This window comes from Sapajus apella, unplaced genomic scaffold (assembly GCF_009761245.1).
Source record: "Sapajus apella isolate SASKATOON/1434 unplaced genomic scaffold, GSC_monkey_1.0 scaffold212, whole genome shotgun sequence".
Lineage (NCBI taxonomy): Eukaryota > Metazoa > Chordata > Mammalia > Primates > Cebidae > Sapajus > Sapajus apella.
The window spans coordinates 427,235-448,391 of NW_022437152.1; the positions used below are offsets into that span (position 1 = coordinate 427,235).

The window sequence follows — 21,157 nt, forward strand, 5'->3', positions numbered from 1 at the left end:
CCCCAGGCCTCAGGGACCCATGGGGAGCGGCCAGGGGAGCTGCCCAGAGGCTGGGGTTTCCTCCCAGCAGGAGCCAGAATGGGGCTGTGAGTCAGGCTGGCTGACCACTGGTTCCACCGACCCTGGGTCCAAGGCCCACCCTGCACTGCAGCGGCTTTGCCGCCTAGGACGGGTGCCAGGTGGGACTGGCTGTTCTCCTCTCCCTTCCAATTCTCCGAAGTTGCTGGGGGCAGGGGCGTCTTGGCCTTAGAGCACAGAGCTGCAAATCCTTCCTGCTCCAGGCCTCTTCCCTGCCACAGCCCCTCCCCGAGAGCAAACACACGTGGCTTGAGCGGAGAAGAGCAGGGTGCCCTGCGTGGCCTGGCCTGGCTCGGGGCCATGGCTCCCTGCTACATAAGCCGGGGCCCCCAGGGGAGCAAGCACCCGGCCAGGCTCCCTCCCTGCCCGTCCACGCCCCCACCCTCGTGCCAGCCCCAGGATGGGTGCCCGGAGTGTGTGCCGGGTGCCGGTGTGGGTCCTGGTGGCCCTGCTCGTGGTGAGGCAGGCAGGTAAGGGCCCCCCACTCGGCCCCTCCGGACGCCATCTTCACAGCGGGGGTCTCTGCGGGCTGCTTGCCTGGGGGCTTCTCCTGCAGCGTGCACGAGCAGATCCCCTATTCCCCCAGGAGTGTCCTGGATGGGACCCTACGTGTCCCCAACACAGGGCTCCTGGGCCCCACTGCTCACAGTGTCAGGGAACACTGGGGCTGGCTTGCATGGGGTGTCAGGAGATGTCGGGCGCTGGCCGAGGAGCAGGGCCCCTGGGAGACCCCCGAGAGGGTCCTGGCCTTGGGGGTGGGGCAGGAGTTGGCACTGGGGTCGGGGGCCACGGCTGAGGGTCTCTCTGGGGCCCTGTGAGGCCCAGGCATGAGTGAGCAGGGACTGCCCAGGACAGGCTCTGCCCTCCATGACCGGCCTGGGAGTCACAGCCGGCAGGGCAGCTGAGGCACCATCCTCTGGACTGCACGGCCAGCTGTGAGAGCCACGGCCTGAACCCAGGCCCGACTCCCATGGGGCTGTCCACAGGGCTCTCAGCCAAGTGGTTTCCCTCGCCTGCCGTCTGCCACAGCGTTAATATTGTCAACAGAGAAAGACATGGCCTTGGGCCACCGGGAGACACCCTGCCCCAAGGCTGCTGAAGCCCCTCCCGGCCCAGACCTCCTCCCGCTCCCAAGCTTGGGGTCTGGGCTGGGCAGGCAAGGCTCTGGGGCTCTCTCCACCTGTGGAAGGGAGGCAGGGAGGGGAGGGGATGGTCCCCTCAGGGTCCCTGACCCAAGCCCCCTTGCTGTGTGGTCAGCAGTGCTGGAGGCCCGGGGCTTCCTCCAGTGGCTCCCAGTGTGGACCGCGGGAGCTGTCTCTGACCGAAAGATTTCGGCGCTGGATTGACCAGAATAGCCATGTCCTCTCGACTGGCTCTTCGGGGCCATGCAGCCTGGGCGCCCCTCTTTTGAGCAGGGAGGCCAGGGGCCGTCAGCCCACCGGGCCCCACGCACATCCAAGCTGGGGGTCAAGCCCTCAGCAGGGACGGTGCTCTAGTTTCGAGATGCACACCCTGTGGTCAGGGCGAGGCGGGCCCTGCACAGAGCGGCTTCATGCTAAGGGACACACCCCAGGGTGACGGGGTGGCTGGTGGCGGGCACTTCTCTGGCCTCAAGATGGAGGACCAGGTGGCCCAGACCAAGGAGGGCGCCACACGGAGCAGATGCCCAGGGTCGGTCAGCCTGGGCGGGGCAGGGGCTGCCTGGGTCACAGAGGGGCCGCCTGGGGCAGGCGCCATGGGTGGCAGTGTCCGGGCTGGGCTGCACTCGTGGGCAGGGCTGTGAGCTGGGGGTCAGGTAGAGGACACGGGGAGCTTCCGGAGCCAGCCCCTGCGGTAGTTCCCAGATGTCAGCAGGACCAGGCTGGGAGGGCCAGGCAGGATGTGAGCTGTCGGCCACCGGCCCGCCAGGTCAGAGCTCACACCACAGGTGCTGGCACCTCGCTGAGCCCTGACCCTGCCGTAGGGACTGCGGCCGCCCCTCCAGCATCCCCACGGAAATACAGGCCTGGGCTGGGCCCTCTCCAGCCTCCCCATGGAGCACGGACCTGGGCTGGGCTATCTCAGACTGGCTCCAGAGAGGAGCTCTGGGGACCCGGGAAGGAAGTGCCCCAACCCAAACTGGGCAGACAGAGGCCTGGGGGTCAGGGGGCCTCAGAGTCCTGGGGGTGGCAGCTGCCTCTTTCCAGGGTTCTCTGCTTAGAGTCCAGCCTCCACGGGGCCGGTGGGTGAGGCCCTGCACGGAGGCAGTGGGCAGCCGTCACAGCATCCACGGCCACACCGCTTGCTCCGCCCTGAGGCCTGCCCCCAGCTGCCCCTCTCGCCCTGACTTAGGGTTCCAGCTCGAAACTCGTTCTGGGCTTAGGTTTCTGCTAGGTCACGCCCGGAAGGCTCCAGCTGTGTCTTCCCAACAAAGCGAGGCTTTGTCCTGCTTCAGGGACGCCTGGGATGGGGCTGAATCCCCCCTGGGGCGGCCAACGCCTTTTCCTGATTCCATCTTCCTCCCCCATTGCTTGAGAAGGAGGCACCACCCCACATGTCCATCAGGGAGAGTGGGGGTCACAGGGCAGGTGCAGGTCCTGCTGGGGGCAGTGCAGGGGCCCTGCTGGAAGCTTCCATCCTGCAGGTTTTCCATAGCATTGAGTGGCAGGGGAGGCGTCTGTGGTTGCTGGTTGAGGTTGCCTGAGCATCGGGGGAGGAGTCCTGGACTTGGCCAGAGTATGCCATGCAGGGGAGCCTGAAGGGCATGGAGACCCCACCTCAGACCCCACATGAGGCTGCCACGGATGTGGCCAAGTCCGTGGCCAGGTTCGTGGCTGGCAGCCACATCTGGTTCCCCACTGACTCCCATCCCCTCTTCCTTTAGAGACCCAGAACCCTGCTGAGCCGAGCGGGGGGAGCACAGGGTACAGCACAGACGGTGGTACGTGGCCGGACTCATGCGGCGGGTTCCTGACCAGGCTGGAGGGGCTGGGATTCGGGCTGGGGCAGTCTGACACCTCTCCACGCAGCCATGAGTCCCACAGAGACTCTCCCTGGGTCCCCTACCCGGGACAGTGCTGGCCCAGGGTGGGGATGGGTGCTCCGAAGAAGAAAGTGCAGGGCAGAGAGATGTGCACACGCACACACACACACATGCACGCAGACATGCACAAGGCACACACACGCACATGCAGCCACATGCACACATGCATGCACACGGCACACACACACACAAGACACACACAAACACAGGCACACACGCACATGCACACAGGTGCACACACACACTCTCACATGCACACAGACACGCACAAGGCACACACACGCACACGCAACCACATGCACACATGCATGCACACGGCACACTCATGCACACGCATGCACACAGGTGCACACACATGCACATGCACAGATACGCACAAGGCACAAATGCACTCACACACATGCACAAGGCACACATGCGCACACGCACACAGACACGCACAAGACACACACATGCACACAAGCACATGCACACACACAAGGCACACACACGTGCATACAGGCACCTGCACACAGGCACCCACACATGCACGCACACAGACCACACACTGCACACACACGCACACAGGCACACGCATACACACAGAGGCCAAAATACACAAGAGCAGCAGTATTTCTGGGGTGGATGGGGCCAAGGGGTGAAGGAGCTGCCTTGTCTCCAGCCCGTCAGTTTTGGGCTCCCCTTCCACTCTGGGGGCTGGTGAGGAGGGTAGGGCCCGGAAGGGTGTCTCTGCTACCCCTTCCTACCTAGGTTCCCGGGGTGACCGGCCCTCACCCGCAGGCTCTGTGACGTCTGCGTCTGCCCGGCGTGTGAGCTTTGTTCCACCCGTCACCGTCTTCCCCAGCCTGAGCGGTAAGCAGGCGCTGCCCCTGCCAGCTGGAAGGGGAGGTTTGCCAGGGCCAAGGGTAGAGGCCCAGATCTAGGGATGCAGCTGGCACCAGGTGGGGCCACAGGGCCAGGCCCAGGTCACGGGCCGCCATGGGGAGGGGGAACGAATCACCAACATGGAGTGAAACAGAGGCCGCCCGGGGGCGGGGGCCAGGCAGGGCACGGCCGGGAGCCGACGGCGGGCCTTTCCGCTCCAAAGCCGGGGTGCCCCGGCCCAGGGGAGGCTCCTGGTGGGGGTGGCGTGGGGGTAGGAGGGCTTCATCTGAGATGTCCCCCGCAGCCATGAACCCGGCGCACAACGGGCGTGTGTGCAGCACGTGGGGTGACTTCCACTACAAGACCTTTGACGGCGACGTCTTCCGCTTTCCTGGCCTCTGCAACTACGTGCTCTCTGAGCACTGCGGCGCCGCCTACGAGGACTTCAACGTGCAGCTGCGCCGAGGCCTGGTGGGCTCCAGGCCTGTGGTCACCCGTGTTGTCATCAAGGCCCAGGGGCTGGTGCTGGAGGTGTCCAACGGCTCCATCCTGGTCAATGGGCAGCGGTGAGCCGGCCACCCTGGGGAAGGCCGAGGGCCGGGCACGTGATGCCACCTCCCCCAGTGGCCGTGTCTGACCTGCGCCAGGGCTGGGGCAGGGTTGGCTGGCAGGCAGCTGGGAGGGCCGGGCCCAGGAAGAGACCCTGCTGTCTGTGCAGGGAGGAGCTGCCCTACAGCCGCACTGGCCTCCTGGTGGAGCGTAGCGGGGACCACATCAAGGTCAGCGTCCGGCTCATCCTGACCTTCCTGTGGAACGGAGAGGACAGCGCCCTGGTGAGGAAGCCCCTTGCCCCTTGTCCTCCAGACCAGGCCGCAAAACCCCCACAGGGAGTTGAAGGACGCTTCCCTGGGCTTGGGGTCGCAGGACGTGGGGCATGTGGCCAGTGGGGGGGATCAGAGACCCTGAGGCTGGAGCTGCCCCTCCCCCATTCTCAGCTGGAGCTGGACCCCAAATACGCCAACCAAACCTGCGGCCTGTGCGGGGACTTCAACGGCCTCCCAGCCTTCAACGAGTTCTATGCCCACAGTGAGTACCACGGGCAGAGGGGGTGGCGACCGGTTATGTCGGTCAGCCAAGGACCACAGTTCCGGGGAGGAGGGAGGGGGCAGCGGGCAGGGAGGGGCCACATGGGCTGTGGTCCTGGTTGGGGGAGGAGTGCCCCTGGGGGCATTGGCCCCAGGCATGAGCGGCAGTCCTCTGGCCTGGCCTCAGGAAGTGGGAGCCCAGACCCTGTCCCCAGGAACCCCTCAGAGCCGCCACACCCATGACCCATGCTTCTTCCCGGCAGACGCCAGGCTGAGCCCTCTCCAGTTTGGGAACCTGCAGAAGCTGGACGGGCCCACAGAGCAGTGCCCAGACCCACTGCCCTTGCTGACCGACAATTGCACGGACGAGGTGAGCCCTGCTCCTGGGCAGGGACGGCCTCCAGGTGCAGGGGGAGCCGGGCTGAGGTTTGAGGAACGTCCCCAGCTGACCAGGAGAGATGGTGGCGTCAGAGGGGGTCCAGGCAGCCATGCTCTGTGTGCTCAGTTCCACGGCACACGCCGTCCACGTGTGGTGGTATACGTGTTCCTCGGGCCACGTATGTGCCCATCTGTGTGAGTGAATACAGGCCACACCACATGGGCTGGGCTGAGGGTGGGCCCTCGGGGAGCCCCGAGCAAGCCCTTCCCACCGGCACGGGAACTCAGAAGGGGCCTGGAGGCTTCTGGAAACCCAAACCAGCAGGATCTCTTAGCCTTAAATCGTGCCATGAATGAGAGCGTCAGCCCTCAGTGGGGAGCGGGGCCCCACAGCCGGACACCGGAGGCCTGGGGACAGAGGACACTCACCGCTGTGCTGCCCTGAACCGGCTGAGCTGCCCAGAGAGGCAGGGCCTCCACCTCCCTTTCTAGGAGCTGCCTCCCAGGGCGGGGTCCACACCTTTCTTGGGCACTCACTCCAAGGCAGGCACATCCTGGTGGGGCCCAGAGTCATGGGTCACTCCCCGAGGGTCAAGTGGGGCTCTGCGCTGGCAGCTGTGAGGCCACAGTGGGTGGCGTGGGGTTGTGTATCAGGGGCCCCGAGGGGGAGAGGCCTTCCTGGCCTGGCCTGGCCTGGGTTGTGTTCCAGCGCTGTGGCAGCCCCAGTGAAGGACAGGGGTGCCCAGCCTGGCCCACTGTGCTCCTCAGGAGGGCATCTGCCGCCGCACCCTGCTGGGGTCGGCCTTTGCGGAGTGCCAGGCGCTGGTGGACAGCGCTGAGTACATGGCCGCCTGCACCCAGGACCTGTGCCACTGCCCCACCTGCCTGTGTGCCACCTTTGCGGAATACTCGCGCCAGTGCGCCCACGCAGGTGGCCAGCCACAGAACTGGAGGCGCCCCGACCTCTGCCGTGAGTGCCCGTGGGCCTTTGCCAGGGATTACGCTGGGGAGAAGGGGCACGGGGAGTGCCTCAGCGGCCACAGTGGGGTGGGGAGGCCTGGGGGATGGGGGTTGAGGGCAGAGGACTCCCCTTGGGCATATTGGCAGAGGCCGCCCCAGAACCCCAAGAAGGGGCGGGGCCTCCGGGGGCTGCAGGAGCAGGAGAGGCTGCACCGGAGGTGGCGGGGGTGGGGCCGGAGGGTGGACCTCACAACCATCCTGGGGCCCAGCTCTGGCTTCTGCGGACTTGATGGCATGCAGAAGGCGGTGGCAGGTGGCTGGAGCTGACCACGTGGACAGCGTGGGTCCCTCCCCGGCCCAGCCCCACCTCCTTCCCCGCAGCCCGGACCTGCCCCCTCAACATGCAGCACCAGGAGTGCGGCTCGCCCTGCACGGACACCTGCTCCAACCCCCAGCGCGCACAGCTCTGCGAGGAGCACTGCGTGGACGGCTGCTTCTGCCCCCCAGGCAGGTCCCGGGTGCCCTGGGCGCCCCCCGGGGGCTTTCGGGTCTCTGCTCCCAACCCCGCCCCCAGCCTCATCAGGCCCAGATCAGAGCCCCTCATGCCAGAAAGTCCCACCTGGGGACCCAGGGCAGGGGCGGGCACTGGCCAGGAGGGCGCCGGGCAACCGGCCGATGTGTGGAGGGAGGCAGAGCCCTGCCACCCGAGCCTGGTGGGGAAACTGAGGCCCAGAGGTGGTTGGTGCTCATCCAAATGGGTGGGGCTCAGGGCGGGGACTGCGTCCTGGTGCCCGACTTCCTCCTGGAGGGAGGCGGCGCGTCCCCAAGGCGGGGAGTCTTCTGACCTCAGAGTGGTGCCCCATCCACGGGCCAGCCCCGCCTCCTGCCCCCCCCCACAGGCACGGTGCTAGATGATGTCACGCACTCCGGCTGCCTGCCTCTCGGGCAGTGCCCCTGCACCCACGGCGGCCGCACCTACAGCCCGGGCGCCTCCTTCAACACCACCTGCAGCTCCTGGTATGCACCTGATAGCCTGGGGTCGGGGTGTGCAGGGTGTGGCCTGCCTCCTCCCAGCACACTTGCTCCGCTCACGGCCTCCCTCCCCAGCACCTGCTCCGGGGGGCTGTGGCAGTGCCAGGATCTGCCGTGTCCGGGCACCTGCTCCGTGCAGGGCGGGGCCCACATCTCCACCTACGATGAGAAACTCTACGATCTCCACGGTGACTGCAGCTATGTCCTGTCCAAGGTCTGGCTTCGGGGCAGGGTCTCCAGACACCCAGCCCCTCCAGGGGACCCTCACGCCCCTTCTGCCCAGGGGCGGCCCCCACGATGGCCATAGTGGGTGGATCTCCCTGCTGAGGGGGAGCCCTGGGTCCCCACGATGGCCATGGAGGGATGGATCTCTGCTGAGGGGGAGCCCTGGGTCCCCATGATGGCCATGGAGGGATGGATCTCTGCTGAGGGGGAGCCCTGGGTCCCCATGATGGCCATGGAGGGGTGGATCTCCCTGCTGAGGGGGAGCCCTGGGTCCCCGTGATGGCCATGGAGGGGTGGATCTCTCTGCTGAGGGGGAGCCCTGGGTCCCCGTGATGGCCATGGAGGGGTGGATCTCCCTGCTGAGGGGGAGCCCTGGGTCCCCATGATGGCCATGGAGGGGTGGATCTCCCTGCGGAGCGGTACGGGGTCAAGGAGCCCCAGGCCCTGAGAGAACCTGCTGGGAGGTGAGCAGAGGGGCCACGGGCACCTCCCTGCAGAGCCACATCCCCCACAAGGGCGTCCCCAGCACATTTTGGGGGGACGCCCCACATCGAGCCAGACCCAATGCGTGCATGGGTCCCTCCCCAGCAATGTGCTGACGGCAGCTTCACGGTGCTGGCCGAGCTGCGGAAGTGCGGCCTCACGGACAACGAGAACTGCCTCAAAGCAGTGACGCTCAACCTGGATGGCGGGGACCTGGTGAGGAGCTGGCCTGGGCCTGGGCTGGGGCGGGAAGGGGCGTTTGAAGGCGTGTGGGGAACAAGTGCGGTCAGAGCTCCCCTCCAGCCTCGAGGCTGGGCAGCCCCTCCTGGTGGGCAGCTGCACAGCCCACTGCAGGCCCAGGCCCGAGCTTCTCTGTGGTGGCCCCTGGGCAGGCCACCCCCTCATTTGAGAATCGGGAACAGGCTCCTCCCCACAGCTGATCTCCCGCCCGCCTCCTCCTGGCAGGCCATCCGGGTCCAGGCGGACGGTGCGGTGTTCATGAACTCCATCTACACGCAGCTGCCCCTGTCGGCAGGTACGCAGCTGCCCCAGAACGGCCAGGCCGGGCGGCGCCTCCCGAGCAGGGGCGGCTCCCACAGCCTGTGCGGTGTCAGCTCAGCCCCCTGCCAGCTCTCCATGGCCTCAGGCAGCTCCAGGAGCTTCCTGTGGTCGGTTTCTCATCGGCTGAGTGGGGATGCCAGGCTCCTACCCAGGCTGCGGGGGGGACCCCACATCCAGCTCGCCGAGCCCCAGTCTCTCGGGGGTCCTGGCCACTTGGTGGCTGCAGGCACAGGGCAGAGCGTGAGGGCTCCTGCCCACTCCCGGGTCTCAGTGGGGTGGCCCGGCCTGCTGGATGCCCTGCCCCTCCGATCTGGCCATATCTGGCCCCGCAGCCCTGACCGGCCTCTCCTCCACACTCCCCGCAGCCAACATCACCCTGTTCCGGCCTTCAAGCTTCTTCGTCGTGGTGCAGACAGGCCTGGGGCTGCAGCTGCTGGTGCAGCTGGTGCCTCTCATGCAGGTGTTTGTCAGGCTGGACCCCGCCCACCAGGGCCAGATGTGCGGTGAGGCTGGGCAGGGGCCTTCGGTGGGCGTGGGGCCTGGACTAGCACCAGGCTGCAGAGAGAGGGCAGGCAGAGGCGGGCAGGAGGCCAGGGAGGGGGCTGCTCCCAGGGCACGGCGGAGACCCTGTGCTGGTGTCCTGACCGGTGCCCCAGAAGTGGCCGGGCGGAGGGAGAAGGCAGCGCTGCCCTGGCTCACATTGGCTCCGCACAGGGGCCGGCCCCCCGGGGCTTATCTGCAGATGGGCCTGGAAGCAGAATCCGGGGACAGGGCTCTCGGCCGTTCCGCCCCGTGTGGTGCCTGGAGCACCGGCAGGGGCCAGGAGCAGCTGGGTCCAACAGCAGCCACTGACATCCCCCAGGCCTGTGTGGGAACTTCAACCAGAACCAGGCTGACGACTTCACGGCCCTCAGTGGGGTGGTAGAAGCCACGGGTGCAGCGTTCGCCAACACCTGGAAGGCCCAGGCCGCCTGTGCCAATGCCAGGAACAGCTTCGAGGACCCCTGCTCCCTCAGTGTGGAGAATGGTACCCCTCGCCCACACCCCCGCAGTCACCTCAGGCTCAAGTGCCACCCAGCACCTTCCTGTCCCCTGGGCCACGGGAACCCCCGGGTGGGATTGGGGACCCCATGGAGGCAGGTGGGAGGCATCGGGAGGTAGGCGCTTGGGGCCAGGTGGCTGGGACCCCCAAGGCGCAGCACGTGAGCCTCCAAATTCCAACTCACCGTTCCCAGGGCTGAGGGTGCCAAGGCCTCTGTGTGTGTTGGGGGTGGGCTGTGGGCTTCAGGGCGGTCATGGAGATGGGGCCGGGTCCTCCCCACAGAGAACTACGCCCGGCACTGGTGCTCACGGCTGACCGACCCCGCCGGTGCCTTCTTGCCCTGCCACTCCGTCATCAACCCCAAACCCTTCCACTCGGTGAGAGGCCGTGAGGCAGTCCCCAAGGCCTGCACAGGACGGGTGGGGGGCCGTGGCGGGCTGGGGTCCCTGACGCCCCCCTCCCCGCAGAACTGCATGTTTGACAGCTGCAACTGTGAGCGCAGCGAGGACTGCTTGTGTGCCGCCCTGTCCTCCTACGTGCTCGCCTGCGCCGCCAAGGGCGTGCAGCTCAGCGGCTGGAGGGGCGGCGTCTGCAGTGAGTGTTCCACGGGGTGGAGGTGTCACACTGCGTGGGGGCGCGGGGACCCTGGGTGGCGGCACCTGTCACCCACACGGTTCTCAGCCCCGAGCTTGGCACCTCCTCATCCCAGCCTCGCAAGAACCTCGATCCCTCGTGATCCCTGAGTCACAGACGGGGACGCAGCATTGAGGATGGGGCAGGTGGGGGTCAGCGGGCTGCCCAGCCACCGACCTGTCCCCCCTCCTCCCAACCGTAGCCAGGTACATGCAGAGCTGCCCCGAGTCCCAGCGCTACGCCTACGTGGTGGACACCTGCCAGCCTACCTGCCGCGGCCTGAGTGAGGCCGATGTCACCTGCGGCGTCACCTTCGTGCCTGTGGATGGCTGCGCCTGCCCCGCTGGCACCTTCCTCAACGATGCGGGTGCCTGTGTGCCCGCCCGAGAGTGCCCCTGCTACGTTCACGGCACCGTGCTGGCCCCCGGGGAGGTCGTGCATGACGAGGGCGCCGTGTGGTAAGAGCCGGCCGGGGAGCAGGTCCTGGGTGCTCCTGGAAGCCACCACCCGCCCTCCCTGCGCAGACAGTGGCCTCCCACTGAACTTCCGCTCCACGCCCGAAGCCTTCTGTGCCCCCCAACGAGGGTTCTGAGACACAAGGGGCCAGGCTGGGGAGGGCGGCACAGGGTGGGCCCCGTGTGTTCTGAAAAGAAAATTCCCGGCCGGGAGGATGCCTGCTGGCTGTTCTCATCTTGGTCTGAATGGCAGCCCCTGCCAGGAAAGGGGGGGCAGCCCCCACTCCCACCCTGGCCTCAAAGGCTGCTCCTAACCCCAGGGTCCCGACTGCCTGGTCGCCCATCTGTGTGTATTTGCCCACGAGCCTCCGAGGGACTTGGGGTCTCCCATAGAACCCGGCGGCAGGCACCAGCTGGCCTTACAAGGAGGCGGCCAGGCTGGGGAGGCCGGGTGCTCGGGGGGGGCTCAGGAGCCCAGGGTGGGGTGTGTGGGGTGTGGGCCACAGGTCCAGGCTGTGCGGTTCATCTCTCACAGCTCGTGTGCAGGCGGGAAGCTGAGCTGTCTGGGAGCCTCCCTGCAGAGAAGCACAGGTAGGCGCCTGTCCTGCCCAGCCCTGCCCCACCTGAGCCCCACCCAGCCAGATCAGTCTTCACCTGGGCCCTGCCACGGGCACCCACACCCAGTCATTCCAGGGATGGAGGGGGCAGTGGGTCTCTGCTCCGCAGCATGGCCGGGGTGCCTTGGGGTTGGGGCTGCTGGTGTCGTGGAATCCTCATTAGCTTGGTCAGCAGGACAGGCTTAGGGCTGCCAGGGGCAGTTGGGGCCGAGGCTGCCCTTCCGCAGGACCCCTCCCACCAAGCTCTGCCCCCAGGGTGCGCGGCCCCCATGGTGTACCTGGACTGCAGCAACAGCTCGGTGGGCACCCCTGGGGCCGAGTGCGTCCGGAGCTGCCACACACTGGATGTGGGCTGTGTGAGTCTTCTGGTGCCGTCCTGTGCTTCAGGGAGGGTGGGCAGGGAAGGGGTGCCAGGTTCCCCAGCTCCCAAGCCCAGGGCTCCGGTGGTCCTAGAGACACTGCGTGGCCGAAGGCCTAACCCCCCCCCACCAGAAGCTCTGCCCCGGCCCAGGCATTGCCCGGGGGCCCTGGGTGTGCCTCCCCAAGGATGAGTAGTATCTGCCCCCCTGGTGTCCGGCCCTGACTGGGACCTGCCTGGGCCCACAGTTCAGCACACACTGCGTGTCCGGCTGTGTCTGTCCCCTGGGGCTGGTGTCGGACGGGAGTGGGGGCTGCATCGCCGAGGAGGACTGTCCCTGCGTGCACAATGAGGCCACCTACAAGCCTGGGGAGACCATCAGGGTCGACTGTAACACCTGGTGGGTCTTGGGTCCCTCAGAGGCAGCGGGTGGGCAGGGAGGCCAGTGGGCTGGGAGGGAGAGCAGCAGGTGGGGAGGCAGAAGGCGGGGAAGGGAGGGGGAGGGAAGGGAGGGCAGCGGGCCGGGAGGGCAGGGGGCAGGAAGGGGAGAGAGTGGGGAGGGCAGGAGGGAGGGCAGGTGGCAAACTGGCCGGGGTGAGGTGGGGTGGTGGCAGGAGAGTTGCCAGGAAAGCCAGGGGCCATCCCGTGCGTCCTCTGGAAGGTGGCCCAGGGACCGTGGCGCTACCAGGAACCTGGTGGGGCTGCATGCCCTGAACTCACTGTGCAGGACCACCCCTTTCACTGAGGAGGGCCAGGCTGGGCCTGGGGAGGCTGAGGCCCCAGGTTGACCCACACAGGCCCAGGTGCTGGGTCTCGGGAAGGCCGGGAGGGCAGCCCCGTGAGCAGGCACTGTCCTGGCCCCTCACAGCACCTGCAGGAACCGGAGGTGGGAATGCAGCCACCGGCTCTGCCTGGGCACCTGCGTGGCCTACGGCGATGGCCACTTCATCACCTTTGACGGCGAGCGCTACAGCTTTGAAGGCAGCTGCGAGTACACCCTGGCGCAGGTACACCGACCCCTCCCCAGCTCCCGCAGGCTGGGCACACTCAGGCCTGCAGTCAGCAGCTTGTCTCTCCCCGGCCCAGGACTACTGCGGGGGCAACGCCAGCCACGGGACCTTCCGCATCATCACGGAAAACATCCCCTGTGGGACCACTGGCACCACCTGCTCCAAGGCCATCAAGCTCTTCGTGGAGGTGAGAGTGGCCCCGGCTGTGAACCCCCCGGCCCTCAGCCAACGAGCCGGCCCAGGGAAGCCTCATGAGTGCAGCTGCACTCACGGGTTCTCAGCAGTGTCCTGACACGGGCTGCTGTTCCAAACAGCCACAAACCACGGGGCTTAGACAACGGAAATGCATTCTCCGTCCTGGAGCCAGAAGTCAGAGATGCAGGCGGGCAGCACCACACTCCCAGGAGGGTCTGGGGAGGTCCTTCCTGCCTGTGCCAGCATCTCGGGCTCCAGGCGTCCCGTGGCTGTGGCTGCCTGTGGCCTCCCTCTGTGTCTGCGCCTCTCTTCTCTCTTTCCGGGGTTTTTTCTCTCTCTTCTGTCTCTGTAAGGACCCTGGTCATTGGATGTAGGGCCCTCCCAGATAGTCCAGGATGATCTCATTTCAAGATGCTTCCCTGAATCCCATCTGCAAAGATGCTTTCTCCTACTAAGGCTGCAGGCCGAGGTTCTGGGAGTTGGCATGTAAACAGACCTTTTCCGGAGTTGCCATTCGCCCTGCCACACCCAGAGACGCCCAGTCCAGCATGGGGGGCCAGAGCTCCCAGGGGAGAAGGCACAGCCGCTGCCAGGGTGCTCCCTGCAGATGGCAGGAGGGGCTGACTATGGTTCCTGCTCCGCCTCTTGCCGAACCTTCACTGAGGGTCTCACCGACCCAGCTCATCCCCAACGCCAGCTCTCTGTGCCACGTGAACCTGCAGAGCCCTGCCCTGGGTGGGGACCCCTGCATCTCAGGCCCCGCCCCGGGGACCACAGGGTCGGCTTCCGAGAGCATCTGCCTCCCTGCAGAGCTACGAGCTGATCCTCCAGGAGGGAACCTTTAAAGCGGTGGCCAGAGGGCCGGGCGGGGACCCACCCTACAGGATCCGCTACATGGGCATCTTCCTGGTCATCGAGACCCGCGGGATGGCCGTGTCCTGGGACCGGAAGACCAGCGTGTTCATCCGGCTGCACCAGGACTACAGGGTGAGCTTGGGCCGTGGCTCCCAGGCCCTGCAGGATCACCTGGCGGCCACAGAAACCCTGGTGCCAGGGGGGTCCTGTGGAACCCGATGAGCCTGGCTGGTGAGAACCCTACCCTCTGGCCTCCACAGTGGGTCGAGGGTTTTCTAGGGAAGCAGGTGCCACCCAGCGGCCCACCCAGGGACCCACCCAGGGACCCACCCAGCGACCCACCCAGGGGCCCACTGCACCTGTCCCCTGCTAGTTTGTCGGGCACTGGCTGGGAAACCGGCTGTCCTCCCTCCATCTCCCAAGGGCTCTGGACCTGGGGCTGGGCTCCGTGCCACCTCCCGTGGGTGCCGGTGGCCCCAGCTCCAGGGCCCCACTCACTTGGCGCCTCTGCAGGGCAGGGTCTGCGGCCTGTGCGGGAACTTCGACGGCAACGCCATCAACGACTTCACCACGCGGAGCCGGTCCGTGGTGGGGGACGCGCTGGAGTTCGGGAACAGCTGGAAGCTCTCCCCGTCCTGCCCGGACGCCCTGCAGCCCAAGGACCCCTGCACGGCCAACCCCTCCCGAAAGTCCTGGGCCCAGAAGCAGTGCAGCATCCTCCACGGCCCCACCTTCGCCGCCTGCCGCTCCCAGGTGGGGCTCTGCGCTTGGCAGACAGGGTGAAGTGGGGATGGCGGCTGCCTCCTTCCCACTGAGAGCTGGGTCTTCTGGGCACATGCCAGGGCTCCAAGGAGGGTCTGGCCGTTCTCCCAGGGCATGCGGTCCTGCACAGCAGGCCCCAGGTCTGGATCTCCCGCCAGCCCTGCACCTGCACTCCCTGCCCCTGGCACGAAGCCAATTCTGCTCTCTCCTGGCCACTCCCTTGGCCACAGCCTTGGTCACACCCAGAGGCCCCAGACACCCTCCTCATGATCCCCAGACCCGCCCAGTTCTCAGCACAAACTGGAAGGCCAGCCCAGCTCCCTGCCCAGCCAGGGAGGAATCGGAGATCAGCCATAAGCAGAGAATTCCAAAAAACAGTTGGAATGGGTGCAGTGGCTCATGCCTATAATCCCAGCACTTTGGGAAGCTGAGGTGGGTGGATCACCTGAGGTCAGGAGTTCAAGACCAGCTTGGCCAACATGACGAAACCCTACCTGTACTAAAAATATAAAAACACTCGGTCATGGTCGCATGCCTGTAATCCCAGCTACTCAGGAGGCTGAGGCAGGAGAATCGCTTGAACCTGGGAGGTGGAGGTTGTAGTGATCTGAGATTGCACCACTGCACTCCAGCCTGGGCAAGAAGAGTGAAACTCCGTCTCAAAACAAAAAAACAAAAACAAAAACCAGTTTGCTGTCATTTTAAGGAAGACTTGAGTGCCCACAGTGGCACACAGCATGTGGTTCAGGGCTGAGCTGAGGGGCTGGCGTAGGGGCATCAGTGGGCACAGTGGTGGGCACACTTGCTCATGGGAGGCCCTGGAGCACTCTCACATCGGCTGCCACTTATCCCCTTGAAAAGGAAGCTGGCATCTGGGCCCAGATTCAGATGGGGCCTGGGAGGGGTGTGGGCTCTTGCCTGGAGGAAGCAGGCAGCTCCTCGTGTTCAGGATGGGGCTAACAGCACGGCTCCCCCCATGGCTGGTCTGGAAAGGAGGTGAGGCTGCACCGAGTCCCTGGCGCTGGAAGTCACCGCTCCTTCCTTAGCACAGGTTCACTGGGTGCCTGGAAGAGCCTGGCAAGTTCTGGGCTCACCCCAGCCATCAGCGGACAAGACCTGCCCTCACAGAACTACCTTCGGGAGGAGGCAGTAGGGTGGCGGGCACTGGGTGGTCAGATGCTCAGACAGGGAGAGCCCTGAGCGGGGGCCACCACAGGGTTGGGTCAGCTGTGGGGAAGGCCCCCAGCTGGAAAGGAGGTCAGCACCACTGCAGCAGAGGGAGGTGGGGCGAGAGCTGAGGGCGAACAGAGGTGCTATCCTCCATGTGGGTTTGGAACCTGTAGGCCACATGACCAGACCCACATGATAAAAAGATCCAAAGCGCACATGTGAAGGTAGGCAGAGGGGCAGGTGCACAGGTGGGCAGATGGGCAGGTGGGCAGATGGACAGGTGCACAGGTGGGCAGATGGACAGGCGCACAGGTGGGCAGATGGACAGGTGCAGAGGTGGGCAGATGGGCAGGTGCACAGGCGGGCAGATGGGCAGGTGGGCAAGTGCAGAGGTGGGTAGATGGACAGGTGGGCAGATGGACAGGTGGGCAGGTGCACAGGTGGGCAAGGATACAGCTGGTCAAGGGCACAGGTGGGCTAGGGAAGTGGTGCTGGGGCAGCTCCTATTTGGGGCAAGCTCTGAGGTACTCCAGGCCCCAAGAGTCAGGGAGGTCAGAGAGTTGCCATGGGGGGTTTGAAATGCAAATGGCTCCGGAGACTGTCCCTGAGCCAGACGCCCCCTGGCCGGGGGGCGGGTGTGGTAGGGACATTGGCCTGACAGCTGCACCTTGGCCTCACGCCCAGGTTGACTCCACCAAGTACTACGAGGCCTGCGTGAGTGACGCGTGCGCGTGCGATGCGGGGGGCGACTGTGAGTGCTTCTGCACGGCTGTGGCTGCCTACGCCCAGGCCTGCCACGACGCCGGCCTGTGTGTGTCCTGGCGGACTCCGGACACCTGTCGTGAGTCGGGCTCTGTCCGTGGTGCTGAAGGGTGGAGCAGTCGGGCGGGGGAGGAGGTGCCCCAGCCTCCGTAGGGGCACTGACCTGGGCCTGAGCCGCACACAGACGCCCAACATGCATGTGGCTCCATGTGAGTGTGATATTCCCATGCACAGAGGCAGACCTGTGTAAAACCACCAGACAGGCTGTCCCTGCACCAGATGGCTCCTGGGGGGCGGGACAGGGGTTCCAAGGGCAGGGCTGGGGAGCGGAGCGGAAGGTGAGGTGCCACCTGCCTGACGCCCTGAACGTCTGGGACAAGCCCAGGTCTGGCCCTGGGGAGACCGGCACCCCTGCCAGGCGGGACTGCCCTGCACTGCAGGGGTGAGGGCCGGTGGGTGCCTCCTTAGCCTCTGTCCTCTGTGCCCCAGCCTTGTTCTGTGACTTCTACAACCCACACGGGGGCTGTGAGTGGCATTACCAGCCCTGTGGGGCTCCGTGCCTGAAAACCTGCCGGAATCCCAGCGGGCACTGCCTGGTGGACCTGCCCGGCCTAGAAGGTGAGGGGCAGCCTGTCCTGGATGAAGTCTCCTGTCTTTGGGTTTCTGAGTGTGCATGGGGAGGGCTGGGGTTCCCCAGGGACATGGCGCAGGCTCCCATGAGCTGCACAGTGCAAGCCTCCAGGGCAGGTCTCTGCTGGCTGGTGGGGGGCAGCTACTTCCGGCAGCACGGAGCCCCTGGCTCGAGAGGCTAAAGGACCCCAGTGAGTCTTTCCCTTGCCCTGCTGGCCCCAGGCTGCTACCCGAAGTGCCCCCCCAGCCAGCCCTTCTTCAACGAAGACGAGATGAAGTGCGTGGCCCAGTGTGGCTGCTACGACAAGGACGGAAACTACTATGACGTGGGGGCCAGGGTCCCCACGGCAGAGAACTGCCAGAGCTGGTGAGGGGGTGGGGAACAGGTGGGGCTGGGGGGCAGGGCTGGGGAGCAGGCCCCGCAGGCTAAGGCCCTCAGCTCACCTCTCCCCTGCCTGCAGTAACTGCACACCCAGCGGCATCCAGTGCGCTCACAGCCTTGAGGGTAAGGAAGGGTCGGGGTGGGGGGCGGCCGAGGCTGGGGCCCGGGGTTCAGAGGCACCAGATGACCCCGCTGGCCCCTCCCCAGCCTGCACCTGCACCTATGAGGACAGGACCTATGGCTACCAGGACATCATCTACAACACCACCGATGGGCTTGGCGCCTGCCTGATTGCCATTTGTGGAAGCAACGGCACCATTGTCAGGAGAGCGGTGGCATGCCCGGGAACCCCGGCCACAACGCCGTTCACCTTCACCACTGCCTTGGTCCCTGGCTCCACAACAAGTAAGCCCTGGCCTGGCTCTCCTGAGGCCTGGCCATGTCTGGGTGATGAGGGACCCCCTGGACACTCAGTGCAGGTGCTCTGGATGGTAGTGACAGTCGGGTCCCAACCGCTGACCTGCCGGGCTCTCTGGGGGTGCACAGCCCCCAGTACCCTTCGTGTCTCCAGGGGCTCCCCAGGAAGCCTCAGCACAATGATTGATGGGTGACCTTGAGGGGACAATAAAGCTTCCCCAGATCCACCCCAGCTCTCATCACAGCCTTCCCCAGACTCTGCCCTAGCCCTCCCCCAGCCTTTCCCAGCTGGTGGGCTCCCTCAAGGCCAGGATGCCAGGGCCCGGTCCCTCATGCAGAAGTGGCCCTAACCAAGGCTGAGGCAGGCACCTAGGGTCCCGGGTATCCAACAAGGGCGGGGCCAGCCCTGGGGCAAGGGTCCTCTGGGGCCCCTCCTCCTTGTGAAGCCAGGATCCCTCTCCCTTGCCTCTTACAGGCCCGGCCCTCCCACTCTCCACCGTGTGTGTCCGTGAAGTCTGCCGCTGGTCTGACTGGTACAATGGGCACCGCCCGGAGCCTGGTCTGGGAGGCGGAGACTTTGAGACATTTGAAAACCTGAGGCAGAGGGGGTTCCAGGTATGCCCTGAGCCGGCGGGCATCGAGTGCCGGGCAGAGCAGCTTCCCGACATGCCACTGGAGAAGCTGGGCCAGCAGGTGGACTGTGACCGCACGCGGGGGCTGATGTGTGCCAACAGCCAGCAAAGCCCCCCGCTCTGCCACGACTATGAGCTGCGGGTTCTCTGCTGCGAATATGTGCCCTGTGGCGCCTCCCCGGCCCCGGGCACCAGCATCCAACCCTCCCTCAGTGCCAGCACAGAGCCTGCTGTGCCCACCCCCACCCAGACCACAGTGACTGAACAGACCACCCTGTGGGTGACCCCGAGCGCCAGGTCGACAGTCACCAGCCCGGTCAGCAGCCCCCCGGCCCCAGCTACCACCGCCTGCCAGCCCCGCTGTCAGTGGACTGAGTGGTTTGATGAGGACTACCCCAAGTCTGAGGAGTTGGGGGGGGATGTTGAGTCCTACGATAAGATCAGGGCCGCGGGAGGGCACCTATGCAAGCAGCCAGAGGACATCGAGTGCCAGGCCGAGAGCTTCCCCAACTGGACCCTGGCGCAGGTGGGGCAGAAGGTGCACTGTGATGTCCGCTTCGGCCTGGTGTGCAGAAACTGGGAGCAGGAGGGCGTGTTCAAGATGTGCTACAACTACAGAATCCGGGTCCTGTGCTGCAGCGCCGACCACTGCAGGGGACATGCCACAACCCCGCCACCCACCAAGGAGCCAGAGACGGCCACAACCACCACCACCACCCTGATCTCAACGCTGCCACCTATGAGTAGCACAGGAGTGACCAGGGCTCCCCCGCCCACCACCACAGCGGTCCCCACCCTCTCAGAAGGACAGACATCCCCCAGATACACGGGCACCCTTGTTACAGCCACCACAGGAGGCCCCACGGCTCCTGCAGCTTCCACAGAACCCACGGTCCCATGGGTGGCCACATCTAGCTTTCCAACTCGCTCAGCCCTGCCAGGGACCACGAGGAGCTTGGGCACACAGGGCCCCTCGAGGCCCCCCGTGCCGGCCTCAACGACAATGGCAACCTCCAGAGCTCGCCCGACAGGCACAGAGCCGCTGACCATCAGCCTGGTGCCAACACTTACGAGCCATCAGTCCACCACTCAGGCTGAGACCAGCACGCCCAGGCCAGAGACAACGACGCAAGGCCCCATCCCTGAGGCCACCACCAGCCAGGGCACGACCCAATGTCAGCCGAAGTGTGAGTGGACAGAGTGGTTTGACGTGGACTTCCCAACCTCGGGGGTCACAGGCGGGGACATGGAAACCTTTGAAAACATCAGGACTGCTGGAGGCAAGATGTGCTGGGCACCAGAGCGCATAGAGTGCCGGGCGGAGAACTACCCCGAGGTGAGCATCGACCAGATCGGGCAGGTGCTGACCTGCAGCCTGGAGACCGGGTTGACCTGCAGGAACGAGGACCAGTCAGGCAGGTTCAACATGTGCTTCAACTACAATGTGCGCGTGCTCTGCTGTGATGACTACAGTCACTGCCCCAGCACGGCCGCCCCCACACCGACCTCCTCCACACAGGCACCCAAACCCACCTCCACGGGGGTCACCATGGGGGCCACCACCCCCACAGCCACTGCCTCCACAGCCACTGCTGCCACAGGGGCCACCACCCCCATGGCCACTGTCTCCACAGCCACTGCCACCACAGGGCCCACAACTCCCACAGCCACTGCCACCATGGGGGCCACCACACCCATGGCTACTGCCTCCACAGCCACTGCTACCATGGGGGCCACCACCCCCACAGCCACTGCCTCCACAGCCACTGCTGCCACAGGGACCACCACCCCCACACCCACTGCTCCCACAGTCACTGCTGCCACAGGGGCTACCACCCCCACAGCCACTGCCACCTGGAGCACCAGGTCGGCAGCAGTAACAAGACCCTCAACTCCGGCCACCACTAAAACTGGCCCCACCTTCTCAAAGACCACAGAGAGGGTGTCCCTCCCCAGTCACTCTGCCCCTCCAGCTTCCACGACCAACCTCCTCCCTACCAGGAGGCAGCAGACTTCCCAGGCTCTGACCATGCCTACCAGTCCAGCTGTGACCAGCACATCCACAACATCCCCCATAGTGACCACCCCAGTGCACACGACCCTGAGGACTTCCAGCTCTGGGCACACCATAGGGACCATCCTGCCGTCCAGCTCCCCATCTCCCAGCACAGGCTGTGTGCCTCACTGTGCCTGGACAGACTGGTTGGATGAGGATTATCCTAGCCCTGGCCCTGATGGTGGGGACTTCGAGACCTACTCCAACATCCGTGCGGCTGGGGGGGCCATTTGCGAGCAGCCGCTGGGCATCCAGTGCCGCGACCAGGCCCAGCCTGATGTTCCCCTGTGGGAGCTGGGCCAGGTTGTGGAATGCAGCCGGGACTTCGGCCTGGTCTGCAGGAACCGTGAGCAGGTGGGGAAGTTCAAGATGTGTTTCAACTATGAAATCCAAGTGTTCTGCTGCAACTACAGCCATTGCCCCAGCACCACGGCCACCAGCTCCATGGCCACACCCTCCTCCACTCTACCCTCTACCACGGTCACCAAGACTT

General features: G+C 65.8%; 1 protein-coding gene across 1 annotated transcript in view; it reads left to right on the forward strand.

Annotated features, from left to right (window-relative positions):
- Window positions 1-478: 478 nt before the first annotated feature.
- MUC5B (mucin 5B, oligomeric mucus/gel-forming) overlaps window positions 479-21,157 on the forward strand; it is a 36,563-nt gene continuing 15,884 nt past the window's right edge. Inside the window, exons 1-31 of the mRNA XM_032270577.1 lie at window positions 479-548; window positions 2,942-2,998; window positions 3,881-3,952; window positions 4,269-4,530; window positions 4,683-4,797; window positions 4,960-5,050; window positions 5,313-5,419; window positions 6,196-6,397; window positions 6,769-6,894; window positions 7,287-7,404; window positions 7,495-7,633; window positions 8,233-8,343; window positions 8,593-8,662; window positions 9,054-9,191; window positions 9,551-9,715; window positions 10,013-10,107; window positions 10,198-10,324; window positions 10,566-10,821; window positions 11,354-11,409; window positions 11,691-11,791; window positions 12,042-12,193; window positions 12,662-12,800; window positions 12,880-12,990; window positions 13,809-13,985; window positions 14,367-14,606; window positions 16,470-16,626; window positions 17,037-17,165; window positions 17,400-17,544; window positions 17,639-17,682; window positions 17,767-17,964; window positions 18,452-21,157. Coding sequence (XP_032126468.1) covers window positions 479-548; window positions 2,942-2,998; window positions 3,881-3,952; window positions 4,269-4,530; window positions 4,683-4,797; window positions 4,960-5,050; window positions 5,313-5,419; window positions 6,196-6,397; window positions 6,769-6,894; window positions 7,287-7,404; window positions 7,495-7,633; window positions 8,233-8,343; window positions 8,593-8,662; window positions 9,054-9,191; window positions 9,551-9,715; window positions 10,013-10,107; window positions 10,198-10,324; window positions 10,566-10,821; window positions 11,354-11,409; window positions 11,691-11,791; window positions 12,042-12,193; window positions 12,662-12,800; window positions 12,880-12,990; window positions 13,809-13,985; window positions 14,367-14,606; window positions 16,470-16,626; window positions 17,037-17,165; window positions 17,400-17,544; window positions 17,639-17,682; window positions 17,767-17,964; window positions 18,452-21,157 — 6,676 coding nt within the window. The remainder of the gene's footprint in view (window positions 549-2,941; window positions 2,999-3,880; window positions 3,953-4,268; window positions 4,531-4,682; window positions 4,798-4,959; window positions 5,051-5,312; window positions 5,420-6,195; window positions 6,398-6,768; window positions 6,895-7,286; window positions 7,405-7,494; window positions 7,634-8,232; window positions 8,344-8,592; window positions 8,663-9,053; window positions 9,192-9,550; window positions 9,716-10,012; window positions 10,108-10,197; window positions 10,325-10,565; window positions 10,822-11,353; window positions 11,410-11,690; window positions 11,792-12,041; window positions 12,194-12,661; window positions 12,801-12,879; window positions 12,991-13,808; window positions 13,986-14,366; window positions 14,607-16,469; window positions 16,627-17,036; window positions 17,166-17,399; window positions 17,545-17,638; window positions 17,683-17,766; window positions 17,965-18,451) is intronic.